The 22,350-nt window shown below is 38.6% G+C and overlaps 1 protein-coding gene across 1 annotated transcript in view; it reads left to right on the top strand.

Moving 5' to 3' along the window:
* ESR1 (estrogen receptor 1) overlaps positions 1-22,350 on the top strand; it is a 154,414-nt gene that overhangs the window by 43,755 nt on the left and 88,309 nt on the right. Inside the window, 1 exon segment of the mRNA XM_064649177.1 lies at positions 4,203-4,707. Within this exon segment, the coding sequence (XP_064505247.1) occupies positions 4,203-4,707 (505 nt within the window).

Here is a 22,350-nt window from a genome sequence, read left to right on the forward strand (position 1 = left end):
TGTTCTGGTTTTGAAGTGTTGGACTGATGGTCCAGTTGCGCCACAATGCACTGTGCAGTTTAGCAGATTAAGTCTGCCTACTTAATCTGATCACTCTAGTTGTCTGTCAACAAATTAAAAAAAAGTAAATTAGAAGCAAACTGTTCATCAATGAATTATAATAAACAAAATTTGCCTTTAGAAACTTATCTAAATATTTTTCGGCTATAAATGATGCTAATTTAACCACAGAGCAGTAGAAATGTGATTTAGTTTTAATGTTACTACATTAGGCATTTTATCAGTGTAATTTAGAGTAAATTCCATACTCTGGAAAATCTGAGTTGGGCACTGGAACTCTGGCCAATCTAGAAAAGGAAAACAGAAAGGTTGCCATTTAAAAAAAGGGAACAAAGGATTTAATCAGCCACTTTCATTTATCTAATCTATAAATTTCTCATTTCCGTGAGAAGAGTAGTGTCTGAATCCTCACTGTTTTCACCTCAACTAATTCTCAGTAAAAATCTCTGTGTATGAAGATGCAATTTCTGCTTTGACCTTCCTTGCTAACATGTCTGTAGTGCTCCTCGGTCACAGTGGACTGCTCCCTCCTATTTCTTCAGTTTTCCTTAAATACTGTTCTCTTTCCTTCTTGTGTATGCATAAATTTGGATGGATCGAAGTCAGATTTTATTTGCATACTCTCAAACTTCAGAAATATAGTAAACACCCCAATCTATGCCTGATATAAATTTAGCAAATCTTCAGAATTTTTAGAACCAGTTGTGCTCTCTCTACTTTTACGTGTCTACGATAGACGACTTTGTCCCGTAGTATGTGATCAGTAACTCCAAAACAATATTAGACCTTCATTAAGGTAAGAGAAATACATAGGGCAGCTTGTCTGCAGCTGAGTGCACATTGGTGGAGAAATTACCAGATCCAAGAAGGTAGATTTGCCATTGACTAAGTATTTTTGAACACATTTGTCTAGGACTAGAAATGAAGATGCTGCAGCCAATTCATGTTTTTATTTACTCTCTCTTGTTACTACATGGGATTTAAAAAAACCAAAACAATGAATGAGCCCTTCTGTATGAGATCTGCACAGTTTTAAAGGCATACATGAAGTGGGATTTAGCAAAACCAAATCTTTGCATAAACTTTGTGCTAAAAAGCACCAACTGTTATTGCTATATGCTGTACTCATTTCCATATTGCAATATTGTCATATTCTAGAACATGTAAAATCTGATATGCAATAGATCAGAGTGATCAAATTGGATGGTGAAGTAAGTCCTGACCTTTAAGCACTACTACCAAGTTTTAGAAACCTAGATCTCATTTTTCTGGAGGGTGAGTCCACAGACAGATGCATCTAATGCCATCTCTGAAACAGGGTGAAGTAGCAGTGTGTGTTAATTTGGAGCAAGCGGCATGGTTTATATCACATACGACAAGAAAAAAACCCCTCTAATAATTTGTTGCATTTCATAGGCTTTTTATATCTAAAAATCCCATATATAGTAAGCAGAATAAAAACATGCATATCTTTCAGTATGCAAAAATAAAAAATTCAACTTCTTCATGGGATTTGCCTTGATTAACCCCCAACCTCAGCTTGCCCATTCTTGCTCTCTCATTTTTCTTCTACAGGAAAAGTAAGCCAGACATTACAGGATGGTATCACAGAGGTTCTCAGCCAGTCCCCAAGATCTTGTTGGTGGTATTCACATTTTTTTGTTTTGAAATGTGTACCAGGCTGTGTGCTGCACAGGTACTGCAGCTATCTATTGATGAGCCCTTTTAGTGAGAGGACTGTGGCTTGTGAAAAGCTGCTCATAGGATCCCTAGTTTAAATGGTAGGGAGCAGTAGTGATGGTGGTTCAAGTTAACCCTATAGTGCGTTTAATGCTGCTTGCATGTGATGGAAACTTGAAATATTTGTTTCCCTGAAAACATACTGTGCCCCAAAAATAAGTAATGAGGTTTTTAAAAATTGCATGCAAGGAGCACTAAGGTTGCATAGGACACACTCAGAAGTCAGCTCTCTGTTTGCACACTTCTATCTTCCGTCTTCTGCATTGCTGTTATGCTGGAGCATTTTATTGCATGTCAGTGTAGTAATTCTAACATATCATGCATGTTAGATAATGCTAGATAAAAATTTAAAGTCTATTTTGTAGCACACTATAGAAGTGTATGCTTCTTATGGCAGGCAGAGTCCCATTAATTCTCAGCTTATGCAGCTTAATAAGAGAAAATGTTTCTTCTATGTATTACGAAGCATGAAATGAAATGTGTAAGAGTGGCTGACTTAAACTTGTAACTGCCATTCATTTCAGCCTGTGTAGCCCTGCAGCCTGGTGGTTGAGAGCTTTGCTTACTTGCTGCTTTGTGAGTCTCTGCAGATGCACGGTCGCCCACTCTAAGAGAACATGCACACATTCTCTTTTTTTTTCTCTCACACCGTCTGGCATACTTTCAGAATAACCCTTCGAAGACTTTCTGAACTGCTGGGTATGATTGTCTGATTATTATTTTTTTAACTGGGAACATGTTTAGTCCAGTGTTATTTAAACAAGCTTATCTCTTTGATCAAAGTCTACGATCTGAAATTTGAACAGGGTAGGGAGGGTGGCTGGTGGGATGAGGAAACAGATCAAGTACATAGTTATGTATGTGCTGCTGTCTTAGCTGTGTGACTGCAAAGGTAAAAATGTATATTGCTTCAGAATAATCTTGCAAATATAAATAACTTTGGCTATTTTAGTAGAAGTTCTGAAAACATAGTATTATTACCAAAATGAAACAAGTTTTAGTAAACTTTTCTTTAAGCTTTTAGCAAGCTGCATATTCATTTTTTCAGTTTTTTGGTTTTTTTGAAGGTTGAGCCAAATAACTGTGGAGTTGTTTAAGTATAGCATGGACTTTGCTGGTATTCAAAGCATACTAACTAGAGGCCATGTATTAATGCATTTAGGGTTGGCATTAACCTGTTTAATTGACTGAACCACAGACCACAGCAATAAAGCTAGAGAGCTTGAAACAGTTTCTGGAGGTTTTCATTTAGCTCGTTCAGTAGAACTGGTTTGTGCGAAGCTAAAATTGTATGGAATGAGATTGCAAGATGAAGCATGCATGCCACACCTTTTCATTATGTTCTTGCTCTTCCTTTTTTTTTTATTTCTAAATATAACTTTGAGAAGCAGCTCAGTTTATTTTAAAGCCGGTTATTTTGATTATTTTAGGTTACTTGATTGTCTAGTCTGATTTCAAAATTCAAGTTTGCTGATGTTTTGTTCACAGGACTAGGAAAAAGAATTTCCTGTATTCAATTCATGTGTCATGAAATCAAATAATTATTTCCTAACTGTGGCAAAATCTGAGTGATGTTTATTTCATCATTTTACAGCCTAAAAAGAAGCAGACATAGTTTTCTAGGCTAGTCTAAAGCTTTTTCTCTCTTTTTAATGTTACTGTTATACTCTAGTAACTGCGAGTTGCTATTGCTGATGAAATTATATTATGAATCTTTTCTTGTGCATAAATGTCATACACTCTTCAATTTTGTTAGCTAGCTTTATTGACTGAGGCTTGTTACGGACACACACACAGACACACAGACGCGCGCACTTGCACACACACATTCTGCTTTGCCCTATCTCGGTTACAGCATAGTCCTACCCAGGGTCGTGGCAATGTACACATTACATATTTCTAACAAACATGAAAATGAATCAAACAGGAGGAGAGATAAGCACAGATAGATTGGAGCCTGCTAAGGAAAAAAGGCAGTAATCTGCCTGACACTGGGCTATTCCTCCTGGTTGAAGTGTTCTTTACCGCTAGCTGCTGCAAAGCGCTGTACCCTGAAGTGAAAAATTAAACGATTAGTAAGAATTAAGTAACATTTAGAGGGACAATTATTTGGTATAACTCCAAAACTAATTGTTTCTGAAGTGATGTTTAAACCAATGTCGGCACAAGGCAAGAGTTCCTGGCTTGCAGCCAATACCTTGTAGTGCATATTAGTGCAGATGAGGAGTTCCTAAAAGTTAGAGAGAGGGAGAGGGAGGGAGAAAGAGAGAGAGAATGTGCATTTTCAGTGCTCGCTCTCTGTTTGTATCCTCCTCCTTGCTGAGATTAGAGGAATACCTGTGTAGTGCTGCTTTATTATGATTTCTGCTGAGCCTCAGAATAGGTTCTGGTATTTTTTTTAGGTGGACTGCCAGCTGCCGATCTCACTGTTGACAGTAAAAGCAGATATGTTCCTTGCTCACTGCCATTAGCACTGACCATGACCCTTCACACCAAAACCTCTGGAGTTACCCTGCTGCACCAGATTCAAGGAACTGAACTGGAGACACTGAGCAGACCTCAGCTGAAGATTCCCCTGGAAAGATCGCTCAGCGACATGTACGTGGAGACCAACAAGACAGGAGTTTTTAACTACCCAGAAGGAGCTACCTATGATTTTGGTACTACAGCTCCAGTGTACAGCTCTACTACGCTCAGTTACGCCCCTACTTCTGAATCTTTTGGGTCCAGCAGTTTGGCAGGATTTCACTCACTGAACAGTGTCCCACCAAGCCCGGTGGTGTTCTTGCAAACGGCACCCCAGCTCTCACCCTTCATCCATCATCACAGCCAACAGGTACCCTATTACCTTGAAAACGATCAGGGCAGCTTTGGAATGAGGGAAGCTGCTCCTCCAGCCTTCTACAGGTAAATGCTATGGATAATTTGTCTTTCTTATTTAAGCAGATGAACTAGGAAAATTAGAATCTGGAAATCTGTTATGCTCTTTTTTGTATAAAGGACCATGTGATTTAATTGAATCATCAATGATATCTAGACCATAGGAAATAGCATAGAATAAAACAAAACTGTCATTCAAAGCACACTGTGACTGTAAGCTGTAAATTTTGAAAGCTGTAACCTAAATGAGTAACAAATCACATAATGAGTATAAATGTTACCTGGGAAAACATGCAATCATAATTGATTAAAGAACTGCAAACAATCTCAGTATTGTAATATATTAGAATATTGCCTGAAATATACTAAAAAGACTTCCACCATCACACATTTCTGGGTGTGAGTGGTTGTTTGTTCAGCTCTTAACTGGTAGTAAGAGTATTTTTCTCCTTTGGCTTCCTTTAAGGTGTGAGAAGTGGCTTATATAGGAAGTCGTTCAGAAGCACGGCATCCTTCATAATCAAACTGTTAGAGTTAACTCAGTGACAGTATTCCAGTCAGTAGCCACCTTCCTGAGCTATCCAAAGACCTGTGTACATATTAACATGCATTTTTCATTGGAGGGTGATATATTTTAGCTGCAAATCTGGCATGCTGCTTTTCAAAGGATTTTTGTGCCTCAATAGCAGGTGGTTTATTTTGTTTAATTTTTTTTTGTGTGTGTGCTGTCTTTTGTCTGGAATCAAAAGATAGAAGTATCTTTGAAGGAGAGTGGAAATAAATTTACTTGGTTTAAATATTTATTGTCTCTGGTGAAAACAATCACATCTATTTTGAAGTAAGTGGTAGAAACTCATAGAACTATAGCTTCAAAAAAACCTACAAAAGTCATACACACCAATACCCACACTATTAATGTTTTGTGCAGTGTTTATAGAATAGTTTTGCATCAGCTTATTATACTGGGCTTCAGTGAATCAGAGTGAACACTGAGACGTAATTTTTTTTCCTGAACTCTGTTGGTCTCTGTTGACAAGTGAGTTTGCTGGAAATGGAGCAACTCAGAAAATATAAAAGCAAGTCATTTTGTCCATATTGAGGTCCAGACTCTGCCAGACTTATTTGCACAATATAACATGTTACTGTACAAAGCAACATACATTCTTAAAGACAGTCTAACTCAGCCTGAATAAGAATCCGGCAGTGGAATCTGGTCCCAAAAAACAGATGATGATTACACTTTTTGCAAATGATTAATCAGTTTTGGGGAGCAGATGGAATAACGACTGGTGAAATGATAGATAATGGGTACGTCAAACTATCTAATACAGTGACCTGTTAGCTGAATTGGTTCAAACAAAATTCATTTTAGTGCAACCAAATCCTGGAAGAATTAATACATGTCAGAACATAAAGATCTTGAATGGTTAGCAGTGACTTGAGAGTGAAACTTCACTTTGCACTAGATTAAAAGGCTTTTTTTACATGACTGTCCAGTGCAAACCTGTGGTGAAAAGTGTATAAGTGACATAAGATATGTAAACAGTGGAGTAGTGAGTTTGTGAAGTTGAAATACACAAGCAGAAAATGTTCTACAGTCAGATATTTTACTGCAGGAGGATTCAAACCAGAGAACCACCTTGAAATACAAGTTGAACTATGGAAGTAGTGTCCTTTCAATTTTTAAGCAATGATTTGAGGTGAGACCCTTCAAAATAAAATTAAAGTACTTTTTTAGTTTAACTCCCGGAGCAAACATGTAAGGCCAGTGCTGTATTCCCCATTTCTGGACATTTCTGAACAAGGTTGTGTTTCACCCTTGGAAATGTGTGTTAGCAATATACAATTGCTGAGGCTTAATGCAGCAGTAATTAGGTGAATTTATGATCTTGGATATGCCAGGAGGTTTGTCTGCATAGTGCTATGGTAATGATTTAATGGCCCCTTCCAGCCATAATTCTGTAAAGCACATCTTATGTGGTAATAAGAAATTTGTTTCAAAACACTTGCTGTGATTATCTTTTGTGAACAGGCATAGTTATGTTGGAATTAAATTGATAAAAACTTGACTCTTTTTCTTTTCATTTTTGTGAGATTGTATTTACAAAGTTATTACCCTTACAACATCAAATACTGGGTCTTTATTCTTGTGTTTTGGCACAAGTCCAATCACCAACAGTCTGTCAAAAATAATTTGAATAGGTGTTCAGTGCCTGGGAAATATTTAAATATGTAGCCATGGGATTTAAGAACAAGTTCTTTAAAAAACTTCTAATTTACTTTATTTATTTGACTAATCTCGTCGGTTCAGTTGGGTTATAGGAGAAAAGAGAGCACAGGGCAGTGTAATCTGGCAATGAATACATTGATGCTAGAGGTGGGAAGATAGACTACCAAAATGGTAAATCTCTGGAACAACTGACCAGTAGGAGTGGCAAATGCAAAAATTCTAAAACCAAAAGCCGCAGCAAAATTTTAAGTGGATCATGATCAGTTTATGATATGACTGCCTGCTTTTATAAGTCATGTAACCTGAGACCCAGAAAGACTCCTCTGCCACTCTCATGTACCTTTCTGTGTAACTGAATTGTGCTGTTTGGCTTTTAGGGCAGAAATATTTGCATTACATCACCCTGTTATACTCTGAATTTGACATGCAAGTGCTGCATACAAGTAGCTAGGACAATAAATAAACATTGTAGGTTGGAGCTGAAATTATATTCTGTTTAATACTTGGCTAAAATGTTAAAAATCTTTAGTCACAAAACTAAAAAAATACTGTATGTGATAAGGAAAACTTTTAAAGTCATTTGATTTTGTTAATAAGTGTTCAAAATCATACTGCCTATAGACAGATGTGTATTAATATGTGTATAGTGACTTGTCTATTAATTCTGAAGTTCTATTTTATCTCTTTCAAATACTGTTTACTTTTCCAAAAAGCTTTGTCTCTTTTGCAAGATAATAACAGGCTTCTACATCTAGCTGAAGAACATAATGATACACATAAAAAGAATGATTTTGTAAAGAACGCAAGAAATATATAAATCTCCTTTCTGTAGTCTCAAATAGTGAGGCATCAGAATTTGAGAAGAGGAAAAAAAAGAGGAGCTTAATTAAATTGTGCTGTTTTTATCTAGATCCCTTTTATGTCTGATCTTGTGACTGTTTTTTAATAGGTAGCCAAACTAAAATACCTTTTCCTTATCTGACAATGTCAAATCTCACTAATATTTTACTGATAATTTTTAGTAGTGTTTTTTATATTATTAAATGCTGACTAGTGGTTGATTATTATTACAGGAAATCTTGTACTCATGACTACTACAGTAAATTAGTGGAAATATTTCTTTTTTTCTTAACTAGTAAATTTGAGTTCTAGTAATTTGTGGTTATTTCCTTGTTCTTTTCGGCAAGTTTTTATCCACTCAGGGAAAAACCAAATTAGCCTTTCAGTAGCTAATTTACCTCAGTAAATTCCTACAAGCAACAGCAAAGATGAGTCCTTATTGCTCTGCCAGTGTATGACATTCCTGTGTCATCGCAGATTTTACACTTCTCAGATCTGAAGTAAAATTGTGCATATATTTAAGGCTCTTTGTAGCCTGTGTTTGGTGCTGCTTCCAAATTCGGCCAAAAAACCCTTGTAAAAATGGACTGCACCTACCAGCTCCCTGATGAGGAAGTTATCTATCCGTCTGTAGTGAGTGACAGAGGCTGGCAAATCAGTGTACAAACAGAAATAACAGGAGAATTGCTCCCTCACTTTTAGTGGCTAGTTTGTGAGTATCTTCTAGTTACTCAGGATCTATGTTTAGATTAATATAATATTTATTTAGCATTAGTCACAATTATAATTCTGAAATTGACTCTGAATAATTTTAACTGTGCTGTTATAGTCAATATGATCTCAGTTTTAATTTTAATGCTTGCTAAAATTGAGAAAGATTACAAATGTAGATTGATCCCTCTTCTGTTGTAATTTATAAATCCATCAGTCCAAAAAATAGTTACTTAACCTAATATATACTTTTTAAACCTTGTTTGATTATGAATCTTTCTAGCTGTTCATGTTGAGTTCTAAACAAAGAAGTATTTTTCCAAATTTTAAAATTAAAAGTGTTAAAATGAATGCAAAGTTCAAAGATAATTTTTTTAAATGTAGCATGAAGTATTCCATAACATGGAGTATGATGTAATTTAGTGGTTTGGTTTGGTTTGGTTTTTGCTTATTTTTCTCTAAAGCATCAGTCTGCTCTGATGTCCTCTCTTGAACAGTTGAAGTGTTCAGGCAGTTTCTTGAACACTCGGAGTGTTCCTGTTTTCAGGGCTTGTGATGATATCTCTGACAATTTTACAGCAATAGATGACTATAATGAGAGAGACAAGAAAACATGGAGTTATCTCACCCATAGTTTCCTATTTTATGGAAATGTTGTAAAGATAAACCCATTAAATGTTCTGAGATGCTCACACATTACAATTATGAGGGACTTGTACAAACCAACTTTGGTGTTTCTGCAGCCCTTCTTAGAGAATGTGCTGATGTGGATCCTGCTCCAAGTGTGCTTGCACCATGAAGTCACCAACCCACAATGTTGAGGAGCCCCTCGATTAAGGGCAGATAGTGGTGGAAAGGAGTAAAGGAGCGTTTATACTTCCTCATTATCCTCCTTTCTGCCAAGGCAGGGAGATGGATCTCGCACTCTCTTTCTATTGAAGAAAACTTTCTTCAGTTCTTTAGCAATTACATTTTTTGCATAAATCACAGACCTAGAAAGTGCTCCATAAACTGAGTCTTTTCCATGTGAATTTGAAATTTGTGGCTAAAACCATGGTTGTTCAGATAGACCATGTGAATGGGGTTCATCTGATTAAACGTAGACACCTAGGTCTGTATTAATTTTTCTATTCCTTAGGCATCTGGTACCATTTGAGAGGTCAGATGGGTCCAGCAGGTATGACACAGGACCTACTGTGTAGCTATATCTTTTTGGAGTAGGAGATGGGTGTCAGTGAGGGTAATCACCTGTAACACCTCAAGTAGCATACAGCATTGACAACAGCATCAAACCTTCACGTGGACTCCCTTCATAATCTGTGGAGACACAGAGAGAAAGAGACACTGTGAACACACCTTCTCACTTTCTAAGGCACCTGATTAAAATAGACCAGGTGCATTAGGCTCTATATTATAAAAGATGGCTACATTCTGGTACAGATACCTACTGTATGAAGATGGATGCCCAGTGGTATCCAAAGTTATGTGAAATTAATCCCACCCATACATCTCCTGTAAAGAACCAAACCAGTCATCATCTGTAATCTCCTTTCACATAGACACTGCAGAATGTCCCTTGAGAGGGAGACGGGGAATTGACTCTGTGTCACTGGCCTTGATCACTCTTGCTCTGAGGCTATTGAAACAACAAACACTGCTGGCCATATCTGCTCTGATATGGAAAGCATTAGTTGCTGGCACCAGTTCCTTCAGCAATTGCAAAGTGAACATCAAATGCCAGCATTTTTTATTAAACCAACAAGATAGGCTGACCAGATTTAAGGCATAGCTCCAAACAAACACAGAGAAGAGCCCTGCAACTGAAGTGCATCCACATTTTCTAACAAATTGAGATTTTGGCAATTTTTGTAGTTTGATATTATTGACAATGAAACACTGAGCTCCCTGGTCTGTCTACAGGGATTTTTCTGTTATCTGTTCAGGCATCAGAACCGAGAGTAGAGCGATGATACTGTCCTTCAACATTCTCATTTAAAGTGCTGCTTTCATTGCATTCATTAGGGGGATTGTTCATAAAATTTGCCGTACAGAGAGAAGTCATGTCTGAGGCCGAGTGGCCTTTCCAGTGACTTGTAGAAGGTCATAATTTACCACAGCTTGTTAGGAACCCTGATCAATGTGACACTGGCAAGGCAAGGCACTTCTGCTTTTCTGCCAAGCTCAGATTCCAGTTGCTGGGAGGCTTCTTATTTCATCTGACTCAAAATTGTCTTGTGCAAGACTATGAATGCATGAGTGATACCTGTTAGAGACAAGAAGATCATAAATCTGCAGGATAATCTTCTTCCTTGATAAGATGTTGATAACAATATTGGATTCAGAAGTAATCTGGGTTTTTTATTTTAACTCTTTATTAGAAAAAGGAAATATGGTCCTAAGAAAACACAGAGCTTAAATATGACTGTCCTAAATGCAAATCCTATGTGATACATGTACATAGCAATTGCAGAGGTCTTCCAACCACTGCAGTCTTAACCAAGGACACAACAGCCAACATATATATAAATAAGAAATAAGAAATAAGAAAAGATGCCTCCCCTCCATCACTGTCCCCCTCCTTTCACTCCATTAGTAAAAGTGAAAAAAAACAGTAAAGATTGAAAGTCAGAGGTAACTAAGAGGACTTCTTAAATAAGCAGTTGGTGACCAACAGTGACAACTGTGCATGTAACCACCTCACATTCACTGCATTTCCTACAACTGCTCAAGAGTGCGTGCAGTCCATCTCAAATTAGGTAACATGGGAGGAATATGTCACATTCTGTTACCATGTGCTGCTGTCTCACAATGCTGCCAGCTGCCAAAAATGACCTTCACAGAACCCAGGCAGCAGAATCTGTGCAAAGTAACTGTTGAATGCTACAGGGAAGAGCTTTCTTTCCCTTTGAGGATGACGGACCACTGAGCATCTAGGCAGCACCAGGCTGCATTTTGAGTCCATGCATTTCACTTTTCATTCATAAGCAACGGGTTTTTTTCATGTTGATCATCCTGTCCAGTTAAGGAAACTGTTTTTAACTGATGTTCTAGGGAAAAGCTGTATTCATCCTTTGAAGATTTTTCCAGTACCTCAGCAATCTGCATTGCAAATGTCCAATTTGATTACTATTTCCAATCTTCTCTCCCTCTTATTTTATTACTTGCTATCATGCAGAAACACTGCTTTGATCACTGCAGACTACTTCAGTACTGATTCGTGTTGCTAAAAGATGACTATGAAAAACTTTCTAGGATATTAGAAAGTACATCAAAGCTAGGAAGAAAGGGGAAGGAAAATTTACTGCAACATAGGAAAAGTCTCAGCTCATGCTAAATAAAAATAGTTAGGAAGATGCTGTGCAGAAAGGAGCGGCTGCAGAAGAAAATGCAGCATAAAATTTAGACCCAAATCTTAAATCACAAGGTTGGTAAACTCATATTATACTTCCCAAATATCCTCCACTGTTTTTTGCATATAGGCCTGTTAAAATTGGAATATGTAATGCCTACTGCTTTCTTGCTATTTCCCTTCTATTTTTTTTCCTTTAAATGTAATTCAGGCTTGTGAGACAAGATCTATTAATTAAAAATCATTGAAAGATTGTAGAATCATTGGAAAGTTTGGGATGGAAGTGACCTCCTAGTTCCAAGTCACCTGGGATGGGCAGGGACACCTTTCACTAGATCAGGTTACTCAGAGCTCCATCCAACCTGGCCCTGAACACTTCCAGGGATGAGGCATCCACAGCTTCTCCGGACAACCTGTTCCAGTGCCTCACCACTCTCATAGTGAAGAATTTCCACCTAATATCCGATCTAAACCTGCTCTCAGTCTGAAGCCATACACTCCTTGTCCCATCACTACAGAGGGTAAAAAATCCCTCTCCAGCCTTGCTTAAGCCCCCTTTAAGTACTGGAAGGCTGCTATAAGGTCTCACTGGGGCCTCCCCTTCTCCAGGCTGAACAGACACAACTTTCTCAACATGTCTTCATAGGAGAGGTGCTCCATTCTTCTGATCATCCTTGTGGTCCTCCTCCGGACCTTCACGATAAGGCAGCCTGTACCAGACCCCCACTGTAATGTCACCTGTCCCTGCCCTCCCTTTAATCCTGATATATATATGCTTGCAGTTGGCTCCTCATCCAACCCCAGGTGGAGCTTCATGCATTCCAGCTCCCATTAACATATTCCAATGTTTAAGAACTTACTCTTTTTTCCTCTTCAAGTTGACCTGTAAACAGATGGAAGTTTAGGAGATGATAACTCTAAAAATTGTCATTTAATTTACTATTCAAGATAAGTACTATAAAATCTGATCTTTGGCAAAAATAATAATACTCTGCCATCTCTGTTTTCAACTTATAAAGCTAGCAAACAGTATTAAAACATTTCTTTTGCTGATCCATCCTGATCAAGCAGTATCTAGTAATTATTGAATAACTTTTATCAGTTGATGTCTAAAGGAAATTGATTCTAATAAGTGTCCCCTGCTTTAGTTACTAGTTACAACTTGAATTTCACAGTAAGATCCCTGTTTCAAATTACATATCACAGAATCCTTGTTTCCAGGAAACTGTAGTGGTAGCAAAGAATACTATGGCTGAGAGTGTACTACAAATCTAGATATCTTTGGGGAACTAATATGTCAAAGAACAGCTTTGTCAGTTTGCTTCCATTCTGCAGTAAAATGATACCCCTCCTTCAGCCATATTGATAAACACAAGCAAGGAAAAATATGTATGGTGCCAACATGCAAGCCACTGTAGCAGATTTATTACCTTGCAATAGTTTTGTGTGGTTTGGATATCTAGAATTTATGCATTGAAAAATATGTTAGCTTTGTCTTGCCATGCTATGAGAAATATAATCCTAATTTTAATCTACGGGGGTAATGACTAGATATAAAGCATGCAAATCTTGAAAATGGTGGTTCAGCAGAATATTTAACGTCTCAGAGCATACTAATTATGTTCATGGAGAAAGGTCGTGAGGTATAAACCCATATAAAATAACATAGCTGAATGTTTAATAGCAACAATATCAGAACCAGTTCAGCTGAAAGAATATCTGCCAGATACATTGCAGTTTAAGGAGTCAAACATTGCTGACGCAGGTTGCATGTCAACAAGTTAAGTTACTATTTTTTCTTGATTCAGTCAAGAAAAGAAGCCAAACAAAGTGGAAATAAATCCAATTCTGCAGAGAAAATTTTATACACCTGGAAGTAAAACTCAACTTTATTTACAGACAGTTCTAGTAACACTGCTTATTATTAAGTCTGCTTAGGTTCCTCTCTTTTTTGGTTACTTACATTGTCTGGTTTTGGCTTATATTTTCCATGTTAGATGATTGTCTCAGGTAAAATTTTTTTAATACATTTTGACAAAAATGGCTCAACTTTCTGAGTATTGGGAAGGGAAAAGAAAATTTTGCCATACTCATGGAAAAAACCCCCAAACTTTTTCACTGGACATACTAGACACCATTGTATTATAGATATAAGCTCTGATACTTGCTATTGGAGGAATGCCGTCAAATCAGGATTCTTTTTTTCTTTATTTCCCCAAGAAATTCTACTCAAATTTAAGCTACAAACTCTTGAAACATCTCACTATTCTCAGTGGGAATTTGTTTGAATTTCATAGCTAAATTACATGAAATTTCAGGTACCATCCATTCTTTCTCAGTGATTCTATATTGACCTGATTGCAAGCGCATCCAAAATGTGTGAGGTTGCTTCATCGCACAGCTACATGTCTTTTCAACAGGAGTTTCTCTGCAATTATTGCTGTGTGCAGAGGCAACTTACCGAGAGATGAGAGATACAGAGTAATTTAAGTTTGAAGGGGAGAGTAACTTTGAGGATTATCTGGCCAACGTCTTGGTAAAAGCAAGGCTCACTTCATAGTTAGATCAGACTTCTTGGGCCCTTATCCAGTTGTGTTTTGTAGATACCCAGGATTGGTGGCTCCACATCCACCCAAGGCAATCTGTTACAGTGCCGAATCACTCTCGCTGTGAAAGATGTTTTCCTAATGTATAATCAGAATATTCTTTGTCCAGAGATGTGTCAGATGCCTGCTGTCCTTTCATGGTGTGACTCTGTCTTCTTCAAAGTCTTCCACTGTACTGTTGAAAGACAGCAATAAATCGTGCCTTAGCCTTCTCTTTGAAAGACTGAACAAATTCTGTTCTCTCAGCATCTCCTCATATGCCATTTGTTCCAGCCTCCTCCTAATCTTAGTGGCTATCCACTGGATGTGCTCCAGTTTGTCAAAGGCTCTCTTCAGCTTGAAAGCCTCAACTAGAAGCAGGTTTACAACTGCCAAGTAGAGGAACAAGCTCTCTCTCAGCCTCCTTAGATGTTTGTATTAGTACAGCCCAGCCCCTCCTGTATTTCTGCAGGAGGGTATTCCATCCCAGGTGCATTGCTCTGCATTTTCCGGGAGAATCCTGCTGGGCCATTTCTCCAGCCTTTTGAGGTCCATCTTACTGGCAGCTTTGCTCTGCAGTATATCCATCACTCTGAATACCCCCTGCCTGCCAGTTTGGTATCTGTCATTAACTTGCTAGGGGTGTAGTTTGTCCCTTCATCCCTATTGTTAATGAAATATTCACCTCTACTGATTGCACATGAATGCTGCTGTGACCTGGCCAAATTTGAACAGTTGATAAAAATCTTTTGAGACTAGCAGTCCAGTCATTTTCCACCCACCTTTTAGTTCATCTATGCAGCCCATATCTCACTTCACTGTGATTCATAAAATTGGTCTCCCTTGTGATTTTAGTGTCTTTCTGCTTCTTCTGTCTTTGGCAAAAGTCACATCAACAAAATGCAGAAAAAACCTGAGCTTACAGTATGGGAAGACAGACTGAGGAGAAAATAAAGGTGGTCTCAATGAAGAACAGAATGGGGAGAGTGAAGAAGTCTGATAGATCTGATAAGGTAGAAACTTGAATCTCTGGTGAGGTGCAGTAGCAGGCTATTGTGAGCTGTCAGACAGAGCATGGATGAAGAAAAGAGGGAGTACTCTAGTAGTAGAAAATAGATCATGTATAAGTTCCTGCAAGAGTTTGGAGTGAATTAGAAAAGTAAGCTGAAGGAGAACCTCTAGAAGACATCTGAGCTGGAGAAAAATTGTGGTATTTAAAGGTTCTCAGGGAACGAGACTTGAACTGGGGATGGGCTATAAACAGGACTGAAACAGATAAAGTATGTGTTGCAAAACATGGAGAAATAAAAAGGCTGACAGGGAGAAACAGGAAATATGAAGCTGGTCCCATGTAGAACAATTTTCCTCCTAACAGAAATGTGCAACTCTTGAATTTTGTTGCCGTCTGTTACAGATTTACCCAGAAAGCAGTGGGTTAGCCCAGTTGTTGGATCAGTAATGGCCCAAGTAACAGATGCTGATGCTGTAGATATAAGCTTCCATCACTCCTGAAACACCAGCTGCCACTCAGAAGGACTGACTGGATTTTGGTTGTTTAAGTTCCTTAAAGCCTTGGTATTTCTCATGTGCTTAGAGAAAATAAAGTTACATCAGTAAGATCATAACAGCAGCCTTCCCAAAGCTGAAACATGCCAGAACTAAATTTGTGTGCATAGATCTTTCCCTCTCTCTGCCTAATGTCTTAACATGTGAAATGAAAATACTGCTGCTTTATCATACAGGACTTCTATGAGCAAACGTTTACTGGTGTCTCTGAAGGGCCCATCTGTAATAATAAAGAGTGCCCTTGAAAATCACATGTGAAAAGTTGACAAGACTCTTTTCAGAGCAGGCTTGAATAAGACAGAAGGCAACATATGAGTAAGGGTGGAAAGAACCAAACTGTTGAGTAGGTGCTCCGTCAGTGAATACGGTTTTGGAAACTAGCATTGGTATTACTAAATAGAGTATCTGAAACGGAACAAAAATTGTTTACAGGCTTGTTAAACATACATACCCAGAATATTTCTCAGAAGGAATAGAGCATCAATATATTTGCACTTGAGTCCTTATATGGAATTGTATGTTCAGCTACCTAGCATTTGTTTATTTCATAGGTAGATAAGGGATGACTGCACAGAATCAAGGAGTTAATTTGCTTCTGACATGAATTCTCAGATATGACCCTCAGCTCATTGTATTCTTTATTTAAGGTGAAGGATTTTGCTGGTCTTATTTCAGTGAAGCACTGAAGAGGGATGCATTGTGGTACAAAAACCTAAGCAAATGTTAAATGCTGTCTGTACCCCTCCAACCCCCCCTTTTTTCCCCAAAAAACATTTAAGAAAATTACTTAGGCCAAAGACTGCCTTTTCAAGAAGTTCTAAAACATTGCTGTATAGCTAGCACCAGCTTCTCTATTTTTAAATGGCAGCTTTAGGTATTAATAGCTTCAAGCTGTTTTCATGTATGACCCATTTTCTGACTTATAAATGACTTGTTGCCTCTCTCTCTAATTCACTTTATTGTCAACAAATGTGGATCTGTCTCGAAAAGATAAGCAACCCGAAAGCTGCATTGACTAAAAGACTGGCCCCACTTTGTGTGGTCCTTCCAGGTTTTTCCAGGACTAAAAATCAGAAGAGAAGAGCAAAATGATTTGTCTTGTTTATTACAGGAGAGATGTGGTAAGAAATAAGTGAGAACAAGACTTCATAAATTCTGACGAGAGCCATGTTTAAGTCATGTAGCAGCCTAAAACGGATGGAGTCTGGAGGTGGTCTTTTTTAGGGTCAATTTGTTACCAGATTACTTGGGCAAATTCTCCTCGTCCTGGAGAAATTCCCCAGATACGTATCTGGGGAACTACTTGATCCTTTTCTGATGGCATTGAGGGAGAAATTTTAAAAAATAAGAACAAGATCTCTGTCCTATGGCTAATCCTGAATCCCAGATTCAAAATCAGAGTTTTCATTGCAACTTTATCTCTCTAAGTTTGAGAGATATTCAAAACTGGTTTTGTGAGAACTGAGACTCCTTGAAAAGTGTAATGCGAAACATAAATTAGTCTAACTAAAATATGCTAAGTAGAAATAAAAAAAGAAATATCTATCTAATGAAAAAGTGCTTAATAAATCTAAAATCACTAGCTTTTTAGTGAACCTAAGTCATGTCAGCATAGTCAAGGAATGGAGGTTTCATTTATTGCATGCTGTGAATCATTACTTGGGAATCAGAAATGTTCAGAATTGGTATTTCTGCAACTGGGAAATGACTGGTGCATGCTGTCCAGGTTGGGGGTTTTTTGTCTGTGTTAGGCACTACACTAAAGCTGTCGTGGGGAACAATCCATTGAAGAGCTACTTCTGTTCCTTAGATTCCCATTTTGGTACTCTCAGCACTTTCAAGCTATTTTCTTTGTTTGTTTAATCCTTGGATGTTCTGAAGGTATGAGGTGCTGTTTCTACTATTAGACATATACACAACTGCTATATAGAAGGAATGAGGCTTGTACAAGATGAGGTAGAAAACATTAATTTGTCCCTGCAATCAGAGATCCTGAGGTAGGTTTGAAGTTCAGTACAAATTCAGATAGTCAGATGATCAGATATTAATTCTCATATTGTTAGCTGAAGTCTAATACTGAATGGAATTATCACCCCACTAGGGTAATTACTATTAAATATGATTTTTCATAGATATAATCTGTAAGCCCAATTCAACTGTATTTTTGACCAAATGAATTTGTAATGATGAGAGCATCTATAACAAAAGGTTGAACTATTGTGATTCATTAATTTAGCAAGGCTACCTTATTACATCTTTGTAGTTACTACAGAGTATTTTTGAGGAGAATCGATGGATTTTAAGGGAGAAATAAAATATTGCATTAGGAATCTTGGTGCTAAACTCGAAATTGCCATTTGCAGAGGGATAGAATACTCTTTATCTCTCCTATGTCATTTTTTCATCTCCTGTCTCACTAGCATGTGCAGCAGCAAGCCTTCTCTTTTGCACTATGGGTGTACTTACCTTTCCAAGCCTGCTGCTGTGGGTACACTTGCACTGTTCAATTCTTATGGGATGTGTGCTCCAGAGTGTGGAGCTGGAAAGGAGCTGAGCTCTTGAGTAGGAATGCAAAGGGTTCTCCAGCAAGGTTGTCAGGGTTATCAGCAAGTGAAACAGGAATTAAAAATATGTCTTATGTAGCAGTTCCCATTCTGATTTGTGGAGCAGTGTTGAGGCTGGAGAAGGAAGAAACATTTAAGATATTTTCATTTAGAATCTCTGCGCTATTGGCTTATCTTTCCAATATAATGTGATTGAAACTGGTTTTGGATTCTGGATTTGGGAACAGACAGATTTTGGTTAGAATTCTTTAGCTCTGTGATCTACAAATCTTTATAAATATGTATGTGAAATCAAGTGACTATGGTTTCAAGCTTGAATATCTAATGCCTCATGCTTGAATTAAAAAGTAAATACCTGAGGTGCTAGATGAAAACATATGAAGAAGGACAGTACAATTTTAGAACTGTTACTGATGTTTCAAAATATTTAAGTTAGAACAAAATTAAAGCTAAACCAGAAGTAAACCAAAGAACAGAGTCTTATGGGAGATAATTGAAATATCTTCCTGTTTGTCTTCTAGAACACTTTTGATATCACAGAATCACAGAATGATCAAGGTTGGAAGAGACCTTCAAGATCATCTCATCCAACCACCAACCTAGCACGACCATAATCACATCTAAACCATATCCACGAGTGCCACATCCAGACACCACTTGAACACTTGAGACAGTGATTTCACCACTTCCTTGGGCAACTTATTTCAATGCCTAACCACCCTTTCAGTGAACTTTTTCTTTTAATATCTCATCTGAACCTTCCCTGACACAACTTAAGGTGGTTTCCTCTTCTACTTTCACTTGAGACATGGCAGAAGAAACTGATCCCCACTTCAGTAAAACCTCCTTTCTGGTAGCTGTAGAGAGTCTTCTCAAACTAAACAACCTCAGTTCCCTTAGCTGCTCCTCATAAGACTTATGCTCCAGACTCTTTGCCAGATTTGTTGCCCTTTCTTGGACTCACTCCAGCACCTCAATGTCCTTTTTGAAGTGAGTGGCCCACAACTGGACACATGATTTGAGGTGTGGCCTCACCAGTGCTGAGTACAGTGGATGAGGCCTGCTGGCCACAGTGTTTGTGATACAAGCCAGGATGCCATTGCCCTTTTTGGCCGCCTTCTTTGAACATTGCTGGCTCATGTTCAGCCAGCTGTCAGCCAGCACCCCCAAGTCCCTGTGTGCTGAACACCTCTCAAGCCACTCTTCCCCGAGCCTGTAGTGATGCATGGGGCTGTTGCAACCCAAGTGCAGGACCTGGAGCTTCACCTTACACAGATATACTTTTGAATATATGGACTATTTGAAAATCAAGCATTAATTTTGGCCATATTTATACCACAATAAGCCTGGATGAGAACCTGATGTTTCTTCTAACTTGCTTCTAACTCTTCCCAGAGCAGAGGTGAGGGATGCACTGCCAGCAACTGCCAGCCTCATCTCCACTGAGTTGCTGCTTTCCAGTCGAGGCTTGGACTGGACCATGGTGGGTTAATAGGTTTGCTGTGCCAAGCTTAGTGCAACATCCACTTCCAACATTCAGCTGTATGCAACAGAGAATGTTTTGGCTAGAAATGTGTAAATAGATGATCTTTTTGCAGAAGTTAGCCATTAAAGAGTATTATGCAACAAAGAGAAGTTGAAACCTTTCACTTGTGAGAAGCGTGCGTATCTGGAAAATAAATATTCAGCAGGAGTTCCTTGTGTCTAGTAGATTGGTATTAAGTGTCTCCCATGTGAACAGGTGATGTATTTTTAAATGTCATGACAGGAGTGCACCTGTTGTGTCCATAATACTGTACATTTAATTCTGAATTAATTTGTATCTCTGCTATACTTTTTCCTTCCTTTGTAATTTAAAGACCAGGAAGCAATTACAGTCTACCAACAATAAAAAGTGAGAAGATTAATGAGGTGGCACCTCTGAAGCACTTGAACTTATTCTCTGTTGCTGTGAGGAATAAAAAATGACACAAATAGATGCCAAAACAAAATACAACTTCTTAGTGTCTTGAAAAAAAAATTATCACCAACACAAAAGGCAAGTGGATATATTTCTCACAGATCTAATTTCTCACACACTGTTGCATAATTTACCCAAAATATGTGTCAAAAAGCAGTGTTGCAAACATATGTTATGTGCAGTTGGCTACATCAGTGTATTTTCTGCATTTCATGAGCATTCTCTTTGCTTACTATTGATTACATAGCATATGCAAGTTTATCTGTGAACATTCTGTGAATAAATAATTTAACTACTTTGGGATAATTTAGATAATTTGGATATATAAAACTTACTATTTACTATTTGGTGATTACTGATGACTGAGGCACCTGCACATGGAGAAAGATTTGCATTCTACAAGTGGGAAAGAGAAGATACAGAGGAATGAGGAGCAGAATCCAGTCCGGTTTTTCAATCTGCTATTTTAATACTTTATTCTGTTGTAATGTAACCATTAGTCTGATCAATTGAAAGATGTCACTGAAGGAGCTTTTCTTTCCCCTGTCACGTTTCTGGTCACAATTCCTGTGGCTGGATTAGTAAGCTAGTGTGATCATGCAGTTGGATTCCTTCTTTCTTCACCCTGCATTTTCTGGCATCCTACCCTGTCTCAAGTCTTGTGACTTTGTGCTGCCCAGGCTTGGCTCCTCCTCGGAACCGATTAAGGTGAGTGGGAGGTGGGTCAGGCTCGTTAGCAGGTGATAGGGGAGGCTATATAAGAGCCTCTAGGAGCCTGAGCTCCCACAGGAGCAGACTAACAGGGGTGTGGCACAGCAATTTCAAGGCATTTCAAGCAGGCAGGGATCAACCAGCTCCCACTTCTTGTAGGTGAGTGTGCTGTTTAAAGCTAGCAATGGTTTCCAAAAAAACAAAAGCCATTACTGCTGTTAATACTAGGAGTGTGTCTGCTCAGACACTCCCCTCGAAGAAGGATGCAGCCACCCAGGTCTCTGGGTGTGCTGAGTGTCTGAGCCTGACGTTGGTACTGGAGGATGGTGTAGGAGGTAGCTGTGTACAATGCGAGCAGGTAAGTGACTTGCTGTGCCTGGTAGCAAAACTTAAGGAAGAGGTAGAGAGATTAAGGTGCATTAGGGAGAGTGAAAAGGAAATTGACTGGTGGAGTCAAACCCTTTTGAACCCTAAGGAAATCAAACAGGAGACGGTGAAGCCCTGCCCCTCCTGTCATAAGGCAGATGGAGCAGACCAAATTGATGGGGGGGAATAGAAACAGGTCCCTAATGGGAGAGGTAAAAGAACTCTCTCTCGACCCCTATCACCCCCCAGGGTACCCTTGAAGAATAGATATGAGTCCCTGGACCCAGACAGTCAGGTAGAGGACAGCCAAGAAGATCTCTCTGGAGAGCCTCCTGGTTCGGCCCTGTCTAATAGTCGGATTACAACCACAGGTATAAAGAAAAAAAGAAGGGTAGTTGTAGTCGGTGACTCCCTTCTGAGGGGAACTGAGGGCCCTATTTGTCGCCCAGACCCATCCCAGAGAGAAGTATGCTGCCTTCCTGGGGCCAGGGTGAGGGATATTAGTAAGAGACTTCCTGAGTTAATTCAGCCCTCAGACTATTATCCACTGGTGGTAGTCCAGGCTGGCAGTGAGGACATAAATCGAAGAAGTGCCAGGATAATTAAAAAAGACTTCAAAGCACTGGGTCGGTCAGTTCACGGGACAGGAGCACAGGTGATATTTGCCTCAGTTCCTGTACTATCTGGGATGGATGAGGAGTTAAACAAAGAGTGGAGTAAAAAAGCCCAACTCCTCAACAGATGGCTGAAGGATTGGTGCCGCCGTCAAAATTTTGGTTTCTTTGACC

Source organism: Pseudopipra pipra, chromosome 3, assembly GCF_036250125.1.
Source record: "Pseudopipra pipra isolate bDixPip1 chromosome 3, bDixPip1.hap1, whole genome shotgun sequence".
Classification (NCBI taxonomy): domain Eukaryota; kingdom Metazoa; phylum Chordata; class Aves; order Passeriformes; family Pipridae; genus Pseudopipra; species Pseudopipra pipra.